The 17240-nt window shown below is 42.7% G+C and overlaps 1 protein-coding gene across 4 annotated transcripts in view; it reads right to left on the reverse strand.

Moving 5' to 3' along the window:
- The window catches only part of LOC144738358 (ceramide transfer protein-like), a 97791-nt gene that overhangs the window by 20635 nt on the left and 59916 nt on the right, over window positions 1–17240 (reverse strand). For 3 of the 4 annotated variants that reach the window (XM_078621413.1, XM_078621409.1, XM_078621405.1), the window contains 3 exons: window positions 16207–16299; window positions 7020–7106; window positions 3036–3128 (listed from right to left, as the gene is read on the reverse strand). In XM_078621413.1, coding sequence (XP_078477539.1) covers window positions 3036–3128; window positions 7020–7106; window positions 16207–16299 — 273 coding nt within the window. Of the gene's footprint in view, window positions 1–1274; window positions 1353–3035; window positions 3129–7019; window positions 7107–16206; window positions 16300–17240 lie in introns of all 4 variants that reach the window. The other variant, XM_078621420.1, reaches the window with a different exon arrangement.

Raw genomic sequence — 17240 nt, forward strand, 5'->3', positions numbered from 1 at the left:
GTTTTATGCCACAATCTGTCATTAACCCTGAACAACCGCACGAGATTGTCACGTTTATAAAGATATTAATTACACGCGCCAGTGTATCGATCAATTTCTGACCGGTGGCTTAGGACTGAATTTAACATCAACATACTAAAGCACACAGGCCCAAACCACAAATAAGTGGAAATGACCCATTTTGTGGCAGTTGGTGATGTCACAGCTGGTACTTAAAGCAGTCAACTGAAGCAGCCTCGCTCCATTTCCGAGTTCACTGGCTCATGAAGCTCAAAGTTTGAGCGAAATGTAATTCGTCGATGTTTAATAAAGTCATGAAAAAATCTTAAGCAACCAGTGAACAGAATTAGAACAACACATTGGCACCTGAAAGTAATATCTTTGAATACATGACGACCTTGTCAGGTGGTGAATGGTTAAGTAAATATGCGAGATTGAGGCCCCATTAAAGAAAAAAAAAGGTAAAAAAATGTCACGGCACCTTTGTGTGCTTTCAAACGACTTCGATGTCGTGCTGTTGCCATGGCGCTGTGGCATCAGAGCGTCTGACCATGATTCTCAATTCTATTTGCCATCAACAGACGAGTCGAATCGAGGTAAGGCAGCCAGGGGTAATATACGCTTGATGGCTGTCAACAAGGCGACAGCAATTTGTTTTTCAGATCACATACCCCTTTGGCAACTGCCGAGTTTCCTGTTTTCATGATGCAATGTTTTTGTACTCTCCGCACTTTTGGCATTCCCTGATCTAAGACTGGTGAGACAAGGCCATAAAGAAGGACATCTCTGGTGTAGACCAATTAGTTTCAAAGACAATGCACTTATTACCAGAGCATCTTTGTTTGCATGTTTTGCCACACGTATGTGTAGTTAACGCAGATTTGATTACTTCAAAAGGCATCTATTTGGTGTTTGAACATCTTAACACCTGTTTTATTGCTAGAAAGGGTAACACCTGTTCTTATTATCCTGTTTTTGTTTGAAGAGTGTACATGCTTAATTAACATGGCAGCAACGTGCAAGCAAGCAAGTATGAATGGATTATTTCCCATCTCGACTTCTTTTGATTGACGATTGTGCAAGAAGAACCCAAAGTGTCGGCCTTTGTTTAGAAAATTAATCATGAAAGAACAAAGCTCGATCAAAAACGAGCTCTTTAGTGCGGTAAGAAGCCACGAGAGTAATTCCCTTAAAAAAACAACTGACGACACACAAAATGTTCTTCTTTAAGAAACGGTGGCTTTAGAGTGCAGCAATGAAATAGCGCACAGTACCTGGGCCATGTAACCGTGCACATTCTCAGAGGTCGTTACGAGATCAACGGAAGACATTGAAGACGAGCGACTAATTTGCTTCAACGTAAAACAATTGAGAGAAGAAAACGGGGAAGAAAGTAAACGTTCATCGTGACACGCAACGAACACAATGTTCATACAGCAGCTAGCAATGTACCTGAAATATGGAATTAACTGGAGTTGTTACCGAGACCACGCGGGACAGAGGCCAGGGGAATGAGCTACCACTTGTACCCCCCGCCGCCCTTCCACCACTGCCAAACACAGCGTGTTTTCAAATTGCTCATTTAGTACCTGCCTGGGAGTTAATGGTGGGTACAGGGTCCTCTGCATTCATAGTAAATGCGAGTATCCACCGAATACAGCAGCCGGTGAACGGTTCACTTAGTTAGACCCAGTAATGCCCATGCATGGAAGACTCTAACATTACACAAGCCACTGACAGAACACACCCATTACACAGGCATACATGCTGACAGACTCAACACACACATATATATATATAAATAATATATCTAGGAGCATTATATGTCACTTCCTTTAGAGTCACTAACACCTAAAGACCACTTGCGCTTAACATGAAGCACAGTGATGAACACGCTGAGATTCAAAGCAACACATTTGGGGCCATGTTTTCACAAATAAACAATACACAAATGTCAACTGATCTTGCTTTAAGTACCAATGATCATCTTTCCAGTTGGGCAACAACCGTTTCTCCTCCGTGCAACTTGCATCCATAAAGTTCTTATATCGGCTTTTATAGTTCAACATCGGAGCTGTGATGGCGCTCTCATGCTGCCATGGAGGATATCATCTGTTTGGAGCGGCAACGCTGACATTTCGGCCTTAAAAAAGTGTCGCGTGTTGTCAATGCCTGAACAAATGAAACCCCCACCAAATGAAATTTGGGTTTTCCACTTAAAATTGACCTGGCTCCAGCTGGTCCCGGGCCTCCCCTAGGACGCCTCAGCCTCAAATGAGTACCTGGTGCGGTGTGTAATCATTACCACTGGGGAGACGATGACAGCCGAGCGTGCTGCTGGCCATCCTCTCCCTCGTGTGCCGCGCCGGGCTTCATCGGTGCTCGCTAACAACACTCGCCCCAAGAGTCTGTTAAGGCTGTAGGGGAGATCTCTCTCTTGCCTCCTGGCGTGACCGCTCACAGCCATGCGCCCATTGTTATGTTGGCAATGGCCACGAGGTTGGGAGACGATGGGGATGTTGCGGGTGGGCGGGCGGGGACCATTGATCAGTGATGGCTACTCCCACGGGAGTAGCCATCACTGCTGTTACTTGGACACCCTGCAGGGTGAATTATTGCAATTTTCACACCATATCATAAAGAAAGTTTGCTGGCTGGCTGGCGTGGGCAGCAAATGTGCAAGGGCGGTGGTGATGTCAATGCATACATATGCGTGATGATGTCACGGGCTCCCTCCCGTCCGTGTATCCCTCGCAAATGCGCGGGCGGCACTAGTAATATATAAAATAGCAAATGTTATCAACCTCCACTGGACATATCAAAGTCTATATCAAAAGATGTTGTCCAAATGTCAACATTACGTTTATTTCTGTCTATACAACAAACGCAATGGGAATACCACCTTAATTGTCGTTTAGTGTGACAACGACATCAATTAACTCAGCGCCACTTCACACAAGCAGTCTAAGGGCCTATTGATGAAAGCGTTTGTCTTTGGCGCGTTGTTACCACCAGGCTAAAGCGGCAGCACCGACCTGCTGGGAGAAGCGGTGGTTGCCCACGGACGCGTATGTCTCCGTGGAGGCGATGGAGGTAGGTACGATGCTGCGGGTCCGCTCCACGTGGATCTGCACACAACGCGTGTAGGCGTATACAAATGGTGGGGTGGGGGGGGGGATGTGAAATTAAGTCACAGCTGCCTCAGGGCTCTGAGCACCGAGCCAGTACGGCTGAAATTCTTTGGTTCGAAACCGGGCAGCGACCCACGATCAAACCGATTTCTCACATGTAGCGAATTGATTGTCTCAGTCCACCTCGACAACCGATAACACGGGGGGAGGGGGGGGGACGCATTAAATGGGTTTTCACTTAATTTGCCTGAATTTCAGCTCTGAAGAAAATAAGAAAAAAAATGTAATGTCCCCCCAAAAAAGATATGGAGAGATGCATGCTTCGAATTACACTGATAGAGAGCAGGTAAGTTACATTGTTAAAACTGTTATGGAAAGCATTTGGGCTTTGGCAAGACACGTTGAAAGATTGGATGATGGACAATGGTCAAGAAGAGTGACAGTGGCATCAGAGAGGATATCCACCAAGGAGATGGAGCAATGAAATAAATGCGCGTGTGGGTGCTCCGTGGATTATTGCATCACAGGATCACGAGAGATGGTGATGGCTTGGGGAATCTTTCATCCAGCAGTCGAGTGATCATGGCCGTTGATCATGAAAGTCAGGTGGACAAAGCTTGTGGAGTTCTGCTGTTGTGCAGCACAGTGAGCATGCTGGATGGCAGTGTTGTGTGGAATTGGCTTGTCAAGCTCTCAATTCCGCTGCACAGGAGCACATTTGCAGTCGGAGAAATGTAAAGCAAGAATTGGGAAGAAAATTCCACCCCTCTCTGTGACCCGATCCCAGCTCCACCGTAACTCCACCCAGTATGGACGTTTTGCAATGCGGAATAAAGGTATGGCAGAATGTGATTGATATGCGGGCAGATAATTTTTACTAAATGTAATGGAATGCCTGTATAGTAAACGTATTTGTCATTCCACCAACACAAGGCTTCATGGAATGCTAAGTAAACAGGGCAATTTGTTAAATTGCACTGTCAATTATCAATCCATTGCTGGATAAAGCTCTCCCCATATCATGCGGTGCCGCGGTGGCGAGATGTTAACGACTGTACTTCGCCTGGTATAAGGTCGTAAATTCGATCCCAACCCTGATGCCTGCACATTTGGAGTTTTCATGTTTGTTCTCCCTGTCGTCATGTGGATTTTTCTCCAGGTCCTTCGGGCTTCCCCTCCACATTTAGAAATACGAGTTTAGAGTATTTGGCTGCTTAGGAATCCTCGAGTCATTCATGCTCACAAGGTGACCTGCCCCCATCTGAGTTGATACTTCATCACGATGGCCTCTATGCTGGATGAGTTGGATCGCTCCAGGACACTGATATTAGTTTGTCTTTCTTCCCAGGTGACGTTTAGCATTTTCCTGAGACAGCGTTGATGAAACATTGAGAGATTTTACGTGTTTACGATAGGTGGTCCAGGTTTCTGCACCGTATAAGAGGGTTGGAATGATCACAGCGTTATACAAAGCCACTTTGGTCTTGGTGGTAATGTCGTGGTCTTCAAAGACCCTGTTCTTAAGTTTGCCAAAGGCAGCACTTGCTCGGGCAATCCGATGTTGGATTTCATAATCAATTAAGACATTGCTAGAGAGATGGCTGCGTAAGAATGGGAAACTGGGAACGTTTTCCAGTATTGTATTGTTGGTAATGATTGTAGGGGGTGGTAGGTGTCCTCTCGGAGCTTGTTGAAATTATCTTTGTTTTGCTGGTATTGTGTGTTAGACCCATCCTGCTGTAAGCATCTGTAAATATGTTGACGATGACCTGAAGGTCAGTTTCTGAGCAGGCATCATCAGCATATTGGAATCCAATAACGGACGTGATTGATGTTTTCGACTTGGCTCTGAAACGGTTGATGTTGAATATGTTCCCGTTTGTACTATACGTGATAGTCATGCCTCTGGGAAGTCTGTTGTCTGTCACATGAAGCATTCCCACCAGGACGATGGAGAAACGAGTTGGTGCAATAACGCAGCCTTGCTTCACACTGGTCCTTACTTCGATTGGCTCTGAGGTTTAACCATCAGAGAGGATGACAGCCTTCATACCGTCATGCAACAGACGGAGGGCGTTAACAAATTTTGTTGGGCAGCCATATCTCAGAAGGATTCTCCATAGTGCTTCACGATTAACAGAATCGAAAGCTTTAGTCAAATCAAAGAAGGCCATGTACAATGGTCGTCTCTGCTCCTGGCACTTCTTTTGAAGTTGACGGGCTGAGAAGATCATGTCAGAGGTTCCCATGCCGGGTCGAAAGCCACTCTGCGATTCAGGAAGGAGCTTGCACAGCACCAGCGACGATATATGTCAACACAATAGTGCAGAGACTCGTAATGCAGTCATGCCCCACTACATAGAAACCTTAAAATCACTCGGGCGAAACAAAACCGGTAGAACGAGCAGTGGTACGAAACCAGAGGGAGAAAAAGCTTTTCAAAGACACCTTCCAGAAGTAAACAAGCCTCCCTTAACATTACAGCAAAAGGCATTTCAAAAATGTGACGCTTGCCTGGGGGCATGATACGACTGCTCCCCCTGAGAATGCCCACAGCCCCTGCCGACGTGCCTCACCTATGCTTCCAATTTCCACACAAGTTCAACCTGAAATTCCAACTGTCGGTGATACTTCACGAAGTCAGCTTGTTGTTCTTTTTTATTCCGTTGAATTTTCCACACGTTACGCGACTGTCATCTTGGTAGTGAGCTTAACTCCCCCCCACCCTTTTTTTTGTCCAGAACCCACTCTAGCAGAATGCTGTACTGTTATTATAACACATTATTTGACGATACTGCATTGGCAGTGGTCCACAAGCAAACATAACAACAACAAGCCCTGAAATTTCGACATTAGCCCCTGTGCCCATAACATTCATCATCAACACTGCCTTAAAAGAAAACATTTACAACAGGCTACATGTTATTTGGTTCTTTCGGTAAAGTCACGTATGTGAAAATAAAATAAAAAATAAAAATAACGTCGCGATTTAGTTATTTTTATTTTATTTTCACCTACGTGACTTTACCGAAAGAACCAAAGAGTATGGATCCTTGCAGTCACGAAAACTTAAAATCTAGAATTAATGGCTACATGTTGTGCAATGACCCTTCTTCATAGCAGATAAAAAAAACTGCGAGTCTGATTGTGAGCTGTCATCACAGGCATTTGCCCAATATCATTTAAATATTTTAGCTTGCGCAACTACGAGACATTGGCTTCTTCCATATGCTCAGGTGAGATGGGAGGCTGCGGCCTATATATCTGCCAAGTAAATTGAAAGAGCGAGACATAAGTAAAGTGTAAAACCAACTCTTTATAATGCATGTTATTGCAGGCGTTTGGTGCCTGGGCTGAGACCATTAGAATTATTTCGCAATAGAACCCCGTTCCACTTCAGCTTGCGGTCAAGAATTCAAACCCAAAATGCTGACAACCCTGGCTCAATGCCGTGACATGGGCACGATTGCCCTCACCTGTCCAACCACATTGCAAGCCAACGCTAAACATTAAACTCATCTTACCGTATTTAAATGGTCTGATTTTCATTTAATACAGGTGCTGTTAAATTACCGAATAAGAAAATGACACTCCAAACTTTAACACGCTCCAAACTACCCGTTTCTTGAAAATGCTTAAAGGAATTTGAAGCCAAAGCGAGTCAAGCTCGTCAATAAACACAAATGCTGTATGTAAACTATGAATATCAATCAATGACCCTTCAAAATGATATTTCATATGCGTACAAACTTGATAATCAAATATTTTCAATTAACCGTTTATGTAATATTCGTTGTTGCTTGATATTGAGTGCAACACCGCATGTGAAAATGCTATGCATCATTGAAATAAACACAATTTACTAAGATAACGCTCGCTGTTGCTTACCTGCTCCTCTATCTTGTCTTGCCGGTCCAATGCAGCCTCCACAGCATCGTAGAATTCCTCATCGTTCATGATGCTGTTGGGCCCTTCCTGCACGTGTGCGAAACAGAAGTGACACAAACAAGCATTTAAAAACTAGAAAAATCTTTCATGAAAAAATGTACTTCTCAAACCCCAAGCAAACAGGATGTAATTCAACGTGTGTTTTGGCACTTGCACCACCTTTGAGCATGAGGTGTTCACCGCGAAAGGCATCGGTATACATCTGAGGAAGAAGTGTTTGCACACAGGGTAATGAGGGAGCCCAGAATGGGCGTGGTGACAAAGCAATGCAGGTAGGGGGTGGGACAAAAAGTGGATATCTTCGCAAGCGTTAACCGGACAACCAATTGCCAGAATGTCAGGGACGTGCACTGGCTGCCTGGTCTGTTAGGTAGTGAAGCTCCGCCTCGGTGTTTGCAGCCAAGAAATCTGCGCATCCTGCCAGTTGAACAGGTCCCGTGAGAGCCCAGCATTAAACATTGCTTACAAAATTCCGATTGCGCTCTAATCGATTAATTCACCTGGAATTATAGAACCCGCAGCAAAGCTCATTCACCAGAGTCAGTGTGCTAATCGAACCTCCGATTGGTACCGCTGGCTACGTATGGTACGAAAGAAGTTCAACACACATACTTACATAGTACATCCTGGCTGCGTGTAAGCAAAACACGGTGTGTTTAAAGCACTACACCACAAACATAAAGATAACTAGATCTGAGCATGATGAAAATACACGAAGAACAATATTAAACACCAGTTGTGATTATGACGATATATGATCACTAATGGAAGGCTAAGGTCCAGAGAGTGTGAGAGAGTGTAAGAGTGTGTGAGAGTGCGAGAGAGAGTGCGAGAGAGAGAGTGTGTGTTGATGTCACCCACCTGCCTCTGCTGCTAGGCTCCCAAAGTTACTACCAAGTTCACACCCAGCATCCTCCCACGGCATCCTCCTCCCTGTCAGGTTTAAGGCTTGACCTTCGTTGGTGACCTCCAGATAGCTACTCCAATGGCTGTGTTGGTAACCTGCCCTGTTCCTCCTCCTTACGTCCCCCCCCCCCATCCATCACAATCTCATCTTCCCGAGTACATTGATATTCCTTTCCACGTTGATGATGCTGTCTTAACCATGACATTGCTCGTGTATTACATGTCCACCAGAAGCTTATATTTGTTTGCTTCAATAAAGTCCAGCCCTGTGACCAATACAGTCACACATTAGTCCTGTCTCAAACACCCACCTCTTAATAATAAACCTGATCTCTATCGCCTTTTAAAAGTGATTTACGTGGTGTATTATAAAGGGGTCTTGACTACCTACCGCATTAAACACATCACTATGTATGTACACAAAGTCCTCTCCTAATTTTATAGGTCAACAAGGCCCTCCCCCCCTAACCACTGTCATCAACTTCATATTGGAGAGCTCACACCAAGGCTCCAGTGTCTAGCCTCACCCAAGGCCCTTGCTCAGACCGCTGGGGCAAGTGCTGTTAGCGAGTAGCACCCTATGGAGGTCGGCACGAAACACGAGGGGTGGGGTGGCTAGCACCATGCCCAACCGCCTTTGTCTCCCCAATGATGATGTTTACACACAGTGGTTACCCATTTGAGGCTGAGACGACCGATTAAAAAAAAATCACTGGTGTTGGCCAGGAGCGAGAATCCAACTCGGGTCACCAGGTTCTTAGGGCAGCACGCCAACCACTGCACCCCTGCTAAAACACATACGCATCGCCTACACTCAAAGTCTCCCAGGAACAAAAGACCCATTGTGACCGCTCAATGTTTTGCAGTCTCCATCCTGTGCGTAGTGTTAATAACCAGCTAAGTTTGAATTTGAATGGCACACGGGCATGCCATTCAATATTTTACTGTGCCATTGTAATTGTTAAAACAGTAAAATGACGATGATTTTAAATTGTTACAGCAAAGTAAACAGAGATTACAATAATAGGTGTGCACATTTTACAAAGATGCTATTTTACAGTCACACAATTTAAACAAAAAACAACAGATTGTAATCCGAAAAGTAGTTAAGTCTCCAAAGCAGCTGCATATTTATGATAACTTTGGTTGAAAACAAACAGGCAAAAACGTATTTATTATTTATACAAACCCAATCTCCACAAAGCATTTACATAACATGCAAAACGAGTGTGAATCTACAGAGGTGCTCATGACAATCAAAAAAAAGTATAAAAACAAAAAATGTAGTTATATAACGTAAGAAAAATGTTAAAACACTTTAAAAACATTGTTGGACATCAACATCTTGCAAAACAAATTGCACAAATACAGCACAATGTCGCATATCCAACTTTTCGGGGTTCGAGTATGGGTGAATATGTGAAAAGGTTGGATACGTGAACGTCTAAAGAAAATCATTTACACAGGTGCGCACAAAAAGTTACAGTACAAAACATAAAGCATAAGCCGCTTTAACTGTAGGGAACATGTTTTACGGAACTTTAAAAGCAAATGTTTGCAACATTAAGAGCACATTAATGTACGTGAAAAAATAAAGTCAGATTCGGTAACATCTTTAAAAAATGACAGGAACACCACGGCACCAATAATGCATTGGGTGCGGGCTTTTAATTGGTCAGGGAGGACACGCGCGGTGAGATTTTTGCACCGTGCTCTTTTTTTGCAGCACACCTGTCCACAAATTAAGGCAGAGCACCCACAAGGTCAACCCCAAAGGGTTCAAAATATCAAAAACACCCCCGTCTACTGAAAACCCATGGAAAAAACCCCCAAGAAATTGAGGCAGAAATGCAAGAAACTGAGAGACACACCCAAGAGGCTGAGGCACAAAAACATTTAAACTGTCACGCCAATGAAGTCGAGCCGACTTTTGTAAACTAAAAGGAGGGGTTACACTAAATGAGTGGTGTAGCAGCATAAGGCTCATGTCCACCCCCATAGCAAGTAAAATATAATTAGTTTGTCGATGTTTTTTTAATTGAAAGGCAGCGAGTAAAGACGAAACCAGCAACAACAACAAAAACATGAGAATCCATTACACATCTGTGAGACACTGAAACATGTGAGGAAGCGTGAGTCACAAGGACAAATCTTGAGACTTGACTTATGTATGTAGAACTTCTTTCGCACCGTACGTAGCCAACTGTGCTAATCGGAGGTGCGGGGGAAGGACAACAAACTAAACACATGTTCTTCACCTGAGGACGGCTGCTTGCGTTGTGGCCGAAACGTCGTGAGAATTATTTTATTATGTTTTATTTTTATTATTTCCCTTCTACGTGACTTTACCGAAAGAACCAAGAAGATGAATCCCTGCAGTCACGAAAGCTTTAAATCGAAATTTAAACTAAACACAATGTATGACATGTGAGCAGGTACCAGCTGGAAGGCCTACATCGATGCAGAGGATGCACTTCCAGTGGTGTCCCAAACGAGCAAGAGAACTCCTGGAGCACTCCGTGAAGTGCTCCTCTGATCTTACTCTCCAACATCCCAAAAGCCTTCAACGCATCATGCTGCAAGACAGCCACGTCACAGCCCAGGTGTCATGAGCAGCCCACGGGCGGCCGACTACGAGCCAAACCTCACAGTACTGCTCAACGTGCTGTGAATCGTCAAGACTTTCAATGCCTTCCTATAAGAGTAATGTTTATAAAGAACTTTTTTAAAAACACGCTTTAATGAAATGTACCCTACTAGGAATGGAAGACCTCCACGACTCCAGGAAGTGGCCCCGAAGCTTGCCATAACGTAAGGAGCCGTGGTGATTTATAGCAAACGTCAGTTGAGCGTGGACATTTAGGCCCAAGCCGAAACATAAAATATAAAAAAGATTGTTTACAAATATTTTAATGATAGAATATAGTATTGTCATCAGTCTGACATAAGTATACCAAGTTTGCAGTCGATACCACATTGGGAAGTGGGCTAAAATTGAGATACAAGATATGAGGATACGACAACAACAACAACAGACAGAGTGAGTTAATAGAAAGCATGTAAAAAGATTGTTTAAAAATATTGTTTTTATTTTTTATGATATAATATAGTATTGTCATCAGTATGACCTAAGTATACCAAGTTTGCAGTCGATATCACACTGGGAAGTGGGATAAAATTGAGTTACAAGATTTGAGGATACGACAACAACAGACAGAGTGAGTTAATAGAAAGCGTGTAATAAAAAGGTCACGGCTACCTCAGTCAATATAATTGCACAGCTGTCACTAGGAGTTGTCGCAACAGGGAAATACGGATTAAAGTAGGGTAATTTTTTTTAAAATAATAAAATATTGATTTGAGAATAATTTAGAAAATGTAAGATGTTAAGTTTTTCAAATAGTTTTCTTAGTTTTACTGTAGATTTAGAAACGTTGTTTTTATTGGCCAAAACAAGGCGAGGGAACATGTGACTCCAGGAAGCACAATTCAGTTGTGTGTGAGCGAGTTGCTTTTGTGCTCATGGGAAACAACGGGCTGTACAGTTGCAATGATGTCTCGTTTGCATAATTACTGACGTAAAATACCCTTAAATGCTGTACTTTAACAGGACTGTAAAATATCACAACCTGGAATCAGGGTGACATCATTGCCGTTTCGATGGCTGTAAATGCTACAACGAGAGACTGAGGTCACATGGTGAGAAGATAATCTCTCTCTCTCTGTGGGTCCAGCAAATACATTTTCTAAACCAGCCTGATCACAAAATGGGAAGTGAACCTGATCCCTTAAAGAGATATTTATCATCCTCACAAACATTGGATATGTTTTTGCAGGACGCATTCCATGTATCTGTTTAAAATTCCATCAATAGAACAATCTGTTCTGTGGGCGTTTATACTAAATACCACTGTTAAGCGAGAGCATTGTGTTTGGGTGCATTGTAGAGCTTTGACCTCTTACATAACGTAATGACACTCTTGAACAGCATGTATGGCACAAAAAGCAGTGGAGAAAAAGTTGCATGGAAATATTTTGAGTAAGAAGCAGATGGGTAGCTCTGGAGAGTTCATAGCCGGGCGAGCTAAATATGGCACCGGAAAAACATTGAGACAAAACGATGAAAACCCAAGCCTCTCACATGAAATAAAACCATGAGATTCGTGCAATTTTATCGGGGGACTGACTGTGTTGTCCTGGTGTGGTCTGGGACTGTTTTGCTGCCTCGTGCAAGCTTGGGAATTGGAGTACTTACACAGTTGAAACTTAAATAATTTATGTATTTTATTTATTTACGTGATTTGTTTACCTTTCCTACACTTTGCACTGCTATCGTTTTCTTGTATTGACTGTTGTTGTGACTTACCGACCCATCCAGACTGGACATGTGAAAAAGAGCTTCATAGCTCATCCGACTTCTCCAGGATAAACTAATATTCTGATTCTGACTTCAACCACGCTGGTCAGCATAGGCTGGTGACCGGGAAGGGGGGGGGGGCAACGGAACCAAGAGGTCACCAATCCCCCAATCCTTCTCAACGGATGTACATAATCATCATCAGCCATCGTCAATCCACTACTGGATAAAGACCTCCCCAAAGTGGATGCCACTGCTCACAATCGTGTGATGAAATAATTCACCTAGTACCAGCACATAAACTATTTATAAACTATCTTTATTTTACCAGGTATGGCCCACCGAGCTATATAGCTCTTTTTCGGAAGCGACCTGACCACAAATGATAGCTGAACCAAGTGGCTTATCGCGTGGAAATTTATAGCAACCAAAAACGTGGTGGGAAAACCCAGGGAACTCGGAGAAAACTCTACGCGACCACACGGAGAACATGCAAACTCCTAATATACATCTTCTTGGTTCTTTAGGTAAAATCACGTAGAAGGGAAATAATAAAATAATAAAATAAAACATAATAAAATAATTCTCACGACGTTTCGGCCACAATAGACAGGTGTCAGGGTCGGAATCAAACCCACGACCTCCTTTATACCAAGCGAGGTAGTTAAAATCTTGCCACTAAGGCACCCTGAATTCATAAACTGAATTCATCGCTCCATCTCCTCGGTGGATACCGTCTCGGACGCTTTCCATTCTTTAGCTGCCACTCTGTTACGATGTCTGACCATCGACCATCATCTCTTCTAGTGGTGTCTTTTCTCACCGTCACTTCATGATCCGGAATGCTTAATTAACCAGCATCTGTCATAGACGACAATACAAATCTTCCTTCATGTATCTGGACATTGTTGACAGCCATCCGGCATCTTGCTGTGTGCTTCTCATAGACGACCTGTTGTTTACAGAAGCTTCAGGACGCTACCAAGTGGTGGCGCTAGTGGAAGGCTGTGTATACTGTATTCTAAACATACAGTAAGGTAGTGTATACTGTCTTCTAAACTGTCCCACTGCTTCTCTACAATCAACTTAGAATGCTCTACAACTGACCAGTGAGTAGCTCTGTAAAATAGTAAATTATTTATTATATCATAGTTAAACCGTAGCCTTAGTTTATTTCTTGAAAAGTGTTATGTACTTGGAAAATATTGGTGAACCATAAGTATAACTCTCGGATAACCGGAATATTTGATTATCCAGCATTCTCCATTCTCCATGGATGCCGGACAACAGAGGTTTTGCTGTACAGGTAGTCCTCTACTTACGATGGAGATGCGTTACGACGACCCCATCGTAAGTCAAAAATATCGTAAGTCGAAGATGGCCTAGCCTACCCAGGAGTCTTAAAGAATGGTGATCATTTAGCAAAACAGAGCAATTTACAGTACTGTACTGTATAAACTATATACTGTATGTATTTATTAATTGAAATACTGTATTGCACAGTAAAATGTCAAGTAAAAAAACCCAAGGTAAATTCTTAGCATACCTATATGAACTGCAATTTAATAGAAAGTTTTTTGAGGAAACAATCCTATCTGCTATAAAAAAAAAACTTTTAACATGTGTACATCCCGGCAGCGTCCCAACGTACAGCATCGCACCTCGTACGCTGCTGCGTTTGCCTGCACCGCGAAATTAAAAAGTAACAATTTTGTCGTATCGCCATCGTAAGATCGAAATATCGTAAGTCGGACCATCGTAACTCGGGGACTATCCTTTTTCCGTCTCTCAATGCAGTATTATTGAGAGTAGTTTATGAGAATCTTTCAGGTGCAACAATTAGCTAGAAATATTAAAATATAAATGATGTATATAACGCCTAGGGCTGAATACTGAAGAACCAGTTCCACAAAGGGTAGAATTATATAATCTTACCTGCCAATTAGTAACATTTTTTTAAGGCAGGCAATTCGTTGAACTTTAATTACATTATTAAAGGGACATTCATGACAATTAATTTAAGTCCAACATGAAGTCAATATCATGAAAAGCCATCAGGTGCACCACCATACCACAAAGCTGCGAACACACAAACACACATGAAAACTAAGAATAGGTTTTACCCTTTGTGGCAATAAAACTGGTGTTAAGATGTTCAAACACCACACAGATGCCTTTCACAAGGCATCAAGTCTGCATTAACCAAACCTACATGTGGCAAATCATGCAAACAAACATGTTCTAATAATATATGCATTCATCCACCTCTACGGGTAGGTTGACCTTACAATTCTGTCCAAAACATCTTTCCCTGTGTTGTCTTCTCTGTGTATGTATCTCTGCTTGTTGTAATTTTGCTTCGTTTTCGTTTACCGTGGTTGGTCTCTCCGTTTTCGTTTCCCCATTGTTTCCCACGATTTGTTGCCTGCATTGGTCCTTCTCTCCGCCCCTTCCCTTCCCCCACCTCTACAGCCTATATACGTTCCTGTACGTTATCCCTCTGTGCGTCTTTCTGTGTGTGCCTCTCCATGTGTGTACATCTCTTGGTGTGGTGTTGCTCTGGTTGTCCCTCTGTGCTGCCCAAAACACCTTTCCCTGTGCGTCTTCTCTGTGTATGTATCTCTGCTACCTTGTACCTCGTGTCTGTTCACGAGTCCTTGTCCTCTGTTTACATTGGTATGTTCAGCCCAGAAGATGAACACAAAATGTAGCAGTCTTTTGAAATACGTGGTCAACCAGGTTAGTGTCTGTGTTGTTGGCCGACTGGTTTGCATCGCATTATGTTTCTAAGGTTTGTTGAGTTCGCGTCTCCCATCTTCTTGCTGTATTTGCCTCCATGCAGTTTGCCGTTCTCTGTGTGCTCTGTGTGTGATGTCCCTCTGTGTGGTCCCTCGCTATGTGTTTTGCCCCATTTTCACCTGATGATGAGCACTTGTGTTGCGTTCGAAACGTCGTGATTTATTTGAATTTTATTTGTGATTTATTTAAATTTTATTTCTACATACGTGACTTTACCGAAAGAACCAAAGAGTATATGCATTGTCTTTGAAACTGATTGGCCTACACGAGGGAGAGCCTTCTTGATGGCCTAGTCTCACCAGTGTCAGACCAGTGAAAGCCAAAGGACGAACAGCACAAAGGCAATGCACCTCGCAGAACATTTATAGCTCGAGGTGAGCAGCTATATCATGGGAGCTTGTTGCCAGTATCAAAGTATAACAAATAAGAATAGGTTTCTCTTTTTGGCAACACAACAGGTGTGAAAATGTCCAAACATCACACAGATACCTTTTGCAAGGAATGAAGTCTGCATTAACCATATGTACTTATGTTCAATACACACAAACACAAGACGCTCGCATAGAACAATTGCTAAGATATTTGTTCACCTGACATAGGCTTTGTTGTTCAGAGCTGACATTTGAGGTTGTGCACTATAAATCGTGACATTTCACCTGAATAACGTGAATTCCACCGGCTGTAACCACCTTAGAGTCATTGGCTCTCATGTCACACGAGAAAAGTTTGAAACCAGCACTTGTGAATATCAGACTTGTTCAAACAAATGAATGAGAAATAACTGTCAACCAGATGGTATTTTAAGCAAAGGACATCAAGAGATTATATTTGGTACAGTGTCACGGTAAGTCTTACGGCAAAGCAGAACATATTGTCATAAAAGCACCAACTTGGTTGCCATCACTGTTGCCAACGCTTGGATCATGTGGCAGAAAGAGGCCAAACCCAGAGGTTGAATGGAGTGATAAAAGCAACCTACTAATTTAACGTACAGCATGGAAATGTATTCAAGGTGTATTATTGGATTTACACAAAAGCAAAGGAGCTAGAAAACCTTTCACATACCTCAAAATCCGGGCCTGCCATGTAAGCCTTTGCCGTCAGCTTGTCCATCGCGTATCTGTAAGCGTCCTCCAAGCGCCTCCTTCTGTCCTGCTCCTGATGTCACCGAAAATAAGCGCAAGGTTACAGACAACATCACTGCCTAAAGCAGCGGCACAGTTATAGCACGACTGCAAACTCCACCACAAAATGTATTTCTTTCACATTTACTCGTAAACAGGGATGGTGGTCAAGCACAATAATGGAGCCTCAGCCAAGGAATGAAACGCATGCGAGAGGATGTCTACACCGAGGAGATCGAGCGATGTGTAAAGGCGCTACACGGATTGTTACATAGCAGGATATAGTCAAAAGGTGGCACCCACTTGTGGAGATATAATTGCAACACGTTTGACAGGCAAAATTTCATTGATAAATATTGTGAATGATCTTATTTCGATCAGACTACAGACGAGCACGAGTAAAACAGTTCTGAGTTAAACACCTGAAGTTATTCAAAAAGATCGTCACACTTCTGTGCACAAGGTGATAGTTTTTTTCCCATCCCATGTGGGGCTGATGCAGGAACTAATCATACCGCCATTTCATAAATGCACCGATAGCTGATCATAGGCATTTTCATTCGATGCCAAAGGCAAGATATAATCATACATTCTTAACAAGTCATTCGATTCTACAATGTTATGCTCATGTTCAATAAGTATAAGTCATTTTATACATTATATTTCCTTTGCCAAGTGGAGCTTCGGATGAAGAAATAGTAGAATTCAAGCAACTGTTTTTACGTGTAGAAGTATAGTTGTGTATTAAGCTTAGAACCAATACCTCAAACTGCTGCCCTTGCCACACTCATGCATCAGGATTTGCAATACTCCTGATATTTAAATAGAAACATATCATAGCCATTTGCCAATATTAGGAACAAAGCCATTAAATAAATAAAATGCTTTTTAATATTGCGGTTATTAATGATAATGGCTTATTATAGTTTTTTTTAAAGCTCACATGACTTTATAAAGGTTGGTAAATAGTGGTGT

The sequence above is a fragment of the Lampetra planeri genome, chromosome 3 (genome assembly GCF_965212315.1).
Source record: "Lampetra planeri chromosome 3, kcLamPlan1.2.h2, whole genome shotgun sequence".
In the NCBI taxonomy this organism is placed as follows: domain Eukaryota; kingdom Metazoa; phylum Chordata; class Hyperoartia; order Petromyzontiformes; family Petromyzontidae; genus Lampetra; species Lampetra planeri.